Source organism: Rhagoletis pomonella, unplaced genomic scaffold (genome assembly GCF_013731165.1).
Source record: "Rhagoletis pomonella isolate Grant_MI unplaced genomic scaffold, Rhpom_1.0 Rhpom_scaffold_00007, whole genome shotgun sequence".
Classification (NCBI taxonomy): domain Eukaryota; kingdom Metazoa; phylum Arthropoda; class Insecta; order Diptera; family Tephritidae; genus Rhagoletis; species Rhagoletis pomonella.
The window spans coordinates 23,618,210-23,622,665 of NW_023458561.1; the positions used below are offsets into that span (position 1 = coordinate 23,618,210).

The 4,456-nt window shown below is 34.0% G+C and overlaps 1 protein-coding gene across 1 annotated transcript; it reads right to left on the reverse strand.

The window, feature by feature from the left end:
* Positions 1 to 1,966: 1,966 nt before the first annotated feature.
* LOC118742477 (neuralized-like protein 2) lies at positions 1,967 to 4,450 on the reverse strand. The gene is made up of 3 exons (XM_036474587.1): positions 3,748 to 4,450; positions 3,379 to 3,687; positions 1,967 to 2,950 (listed from the first exon to the last, which is right to left on the reverse strand). The coding sequence occupies exons 1-3, from the start codon at positions 4,361 to 4,363 to the stop codon at positions 2,835 to 2,837; spliced, it is 1,041 nt and encodes a 346-aa protein (XP_036330480.1). The 5' UTR covers positions 4,364 to 4,450; the 3' UTR covers positions 1,967 to 2,834.
* Positions 4,451 to 4,456: the final 6 nt, after the last annotated feature.

The following is a 4,456-nucleotide window of genomic DNA, read 5'->3' on the forward strand; positions in this document are numbered from 1 at the left end:
AAAAGTATTAAGAATGATGAAAAGTTTATTTCAATAACTATTACAAAGAAGACAAGTGTGGATTTTGTTTTTAAGAATTTATGTCCTCTAAATGTTGACCGTTACGTCGGATACACTCTTGAAATCTGGCCTCCGTGCCCCGTGACACTTGCTGGAGAAGTGATGTCGGGATACCATTAACCTCGCGAACGACATTTTTTTTAGTGCTGAGATGGTCGCTGGGTTTGTTTCATAGACTTTACTTTTGAGGTATGCCCAAAGAAAAAAATCCATAGGGGTAAGATCGTCGAAGCTGCGGCCAAAAATAGTAACGGTACTAGAAATTCGCTGAAATTTCGTAATGCGCTATTCGGCAATGAGGAATGAAGAAATGTGGGAAATGGTAAAATTCAATGCCCTAGCACGCCCACAGCTCTTGTGGGCAGAAATAGTAAATGTTATCCGATTTTGATGAAATTCAGAGCATATGCTGGTTTTAATGAGAAAACCATAAATCTGAAAGATCGTCAAAATCGGTTTACATTATCGTCCGGTAATTCTAGAAAAACGGGCGCAAATTAAAAAAAATATATATATTTTTTGATTTAACAACACAAATTTTCCAACTTGGAAGATAATAAAGAATTTCTTATTACGGTGCCTACCTCCTGCCCAACTTTTTCGGCTGTAAGTACTAAATTTTATGAATTTTGGAGAAAATGAAGAGGCACACTTATTTTATTTCCAAAGAAGTTCCTATTTCTTCACATTAAAAATGACAAAACGAAAACTTTTACAATACCTGCTACGTACATGATATGCATATAAACTGAAACTTTAAATTTTACCTACATTTTATACAACAAAAGCTGATTTAAGGCAGGCAGGACTCTTTCGATCGAAAACGGATCTCGTCCAGAGAAGTGTCTATTTTTGGCTGAATGTTGAATGTAATTAATAGATTGGCGAGTCATTAATATCTACACCTTCTTCAATTTCCATTTTATATTGCATATTGATTATTATATGTATGTACATATCAGCCTTTCCCTTCAGATCTGCAATAAAAATTCAATAAATTGTATATAGGAGGTGGGTGGTGGAACTATTTGAGATATGACACGCATATTTACTGTTTACTTATCCTAAGTATAATTTAGCTCGCTTCCTAGGTCCTTTTTAAAGTAAGCACTCGAAAAATTTTATACTCACAAATTTCAGGGTAAACTGTTTTATAAATTTCAAAAGATTTATAAAAATTTAAAGCAATGCTGGACTACAGATATATTCAAAAACTGCTCATCAATCAGATTGACTTTATATACATATATCTACACAACTGGAAAAATTATTTCAAATTACTTACGACAAAATCAAAATTTTATCTTACAAATTTATTTTTTTCGCATTGTTCCTACTTTAAGCTCGTGTCATGACTGCAAATATGAATTTTTAACAAAACATTATTTTTAGTTTGGTTTAGTTGGATATTTTTCTATGCATCAGTGTAATTACTTTTTCAGAATTCGCTAATCCGTTTTTACTACTTTGTAATTCTGCCACCGGATAACCTCCAGCTTTTTTGAAGTCGGTTAAAAAGCGAATTTAGTTTCATGAAATTATCAATATGAAAATAAATATATTAATATGTAGTTCAAGTAATATCCCTGCAAACCATATTTTCAGAGTATTCTGAATTGTAGAGAAATTTTAAAGAATTCGTAAAGACCTAATCGGGTTTTTTGCCGAATTTTCTAAAATAAACTTAACTGGACACTTCGATTCTTTTACGAAATTTCGGAAGATTCCTTTACGGAATTTGAGAAGAATTTCTTGCAGAATTTTTTCAGAATTTTCTTTATTTTTAGTACACCACTTCATATAATTTTCTTTGAAGATTCATAAAAAAATCGTTACAGAAATCAGATACTCCTAAAGATTTCGTTTAAGATTTCGGGAACTTTGGTTTGCAGGGATGTATGTATGAATGTACATATGTATGTAGTTATTTATATAAAAAGTATAAAGTAAAATGTTTTCGTTCATTTTTTTATTAACTTAGCGCATTGTGCAAAGATAAGATGAACTTCTTATCAGATTTTTTTATGTACTGTATATTTAATTATACATACATACATATCCATGTATGGAGATAAACAATCAGCCTTATCATGAGTTTCATTTTCGCCCGAAATCATTAACTTTTCTCTTTTCGCTTATGTGTATTCACTACGGGCGGATGAAAAATTTTCGGATGAATTTGTTTTCGGGCGAGACTGCGATAAGGCTGAATATGTACATTTTTAGCGCCTTTAGAACATATTTATGTACATATGTACTAAGGTATTTACATCTATGCAAAAATACGGAATATTTTACGGTAAAATGTGATATTTGGTGTGCTCTTAAATATGCTTTTACAATCAACAAATCTGCAAATAAAATTGTTGCCTTCAACTACTAATTCTTGCTGTGGAAAAATAATTAGCATTGCACACACTACTACATACATACATATATAATTACTTTGTATCCTTGTATAAATATTTATGTAGGTTAATTTCTTTCACTATATCTATGCATCTAAGCCCGTTTGATGGGCGAATGTGGTTATTTTAGGTCCCACCATTGGTAACAACAAACAAAACTTTCAATATATTCAACATGTATTATTTCCTTTCCGTGCACGTAATATTTCACATCACACTTGAAGACCGATATAACAAAAAACTTCCTAACGACGCATTATGCTGTAATATTAAAATTTCTTTTGCGATTTCAAAACTATCCCTAAAACGAGGTGCATTCTATGCGAATATTTGCAAATTTTGCTTGTGTTGAAAAGTTAATTTTATCTAATCATTATGGCGAAGAAAATTTTTTAGGCGTTCCGGTAGCGGCAACTTTTCAATATTTTGCGATTTGATGTTTAGGAGAATAGCATCTCTGCAAGCATTTTGTAAAGAAACGACTAAAAGAAAAAATAAAGAAGATAAGTATTTATAAATTGATAAATACATACATATGTGTATGTATTTATTAGTGTCCCAAATATAAATTAAGATGCGACATTTTAATTATAGGAGCTGCTCATTTTCTTGTATGCATAAGTTAGCTATTTCAACCTTGCACTTTATTATACTACAATTTACGGAATTACAAAACTTCATAACAAAAAAAGTTGAAACTTTGGAGAAACCTTGCACAATTTTCATAGCTTTTGCACAAAGTCTGAAATTTGGATTTATGTACATATATGATTTTTATTCGATGAGATAAACATGCATAAAAAAATAACAAACATAACCAGAGCAAAATAGCCATAACTTGCCCAATTTATATTTGGGCTACTGTAAGTAAATATATGCACAAATACATTTGCTATGATTCGGCACTTACTTCCATAAAGTTGTATGATTCGAATCTGCTTTGTTGTGCCATAAACATCAATTACCACGTGCAAAGGAGATTTATCCATGGGTATTTCCTTCGTGCACGGTCCTTGGTCAACTCCATTTATAATAAAATGCATCTCTCCTTTTTCCTTATCAGCTTCTGTAGGCACGTATACAACGCCAATACGAGAACCCTTATCTGTTAGTAAAATGCCCGAATTGGAATCACCATTTTCAACAGTGGGTCTTAATAACCTCTTTGGTATCATGCCCCGTGGAGTGCGTACATAAATAGAGTCCCCAAGGATATTGCCTATAAAAGAACGCGCAAATTTTATGTCAACGATTTTTTCTTAAAATATGCGACACTTACTTCTGGGTAGGGAGTTTGGCTCTTCTTCATCGTCCGTACCAGATATATCCTGACGCGGTACCCCGGGTTGCGGTACGTTGTGAAACAATGGATTCGTTTCGATAACCCCACCGGCAGTACCGCTACGGGGCGTTAAGGAATGCGATTCAAATTTCGAGATTGGATATATCCAGCTAGTTCCCAGGTTGGCCAAGTCCGGCAACGCAAACTGTGGCAAACCTTCTGACATTGAACCAACCACATCGGGGAGCAATTGCGTTAATCCAAGCCTGATATGACCCGACCAGCCACGTTCATTTTTTTCTATTTCAACTAGAAAAATTTCGCCGGGTTGAAGTGGTTTCTCTGAAAAGGTAACTGCATCAGCGAAGCTGGCTTTGCGGTAGGCGACCGTGTTGTCTTCACATAAAATTATATTGGCGCCATGATACGGATGGAATCGAGCTAATTGTCGTTTGTTGATGGTATTACAAGTCTGCATTTTTTCAGCGTTGACTGGATTGTTAGTTGGTAGACTGCCCATAGAAACCGATGCAGAGGTGCCGGAACCGACTTCAACCTGAGGAGCAGCTGCCACTGGCTGTAATTGCCTTGGTACTGCCATTTCGCTGTCCATTTCTGAGATTTTAGCTCTATATATTAATTTTTGAGTTAATTAAGGTTCACTGAAACGAAGTTCCGAGCTATTAAACCACTTTTACTAATTTTT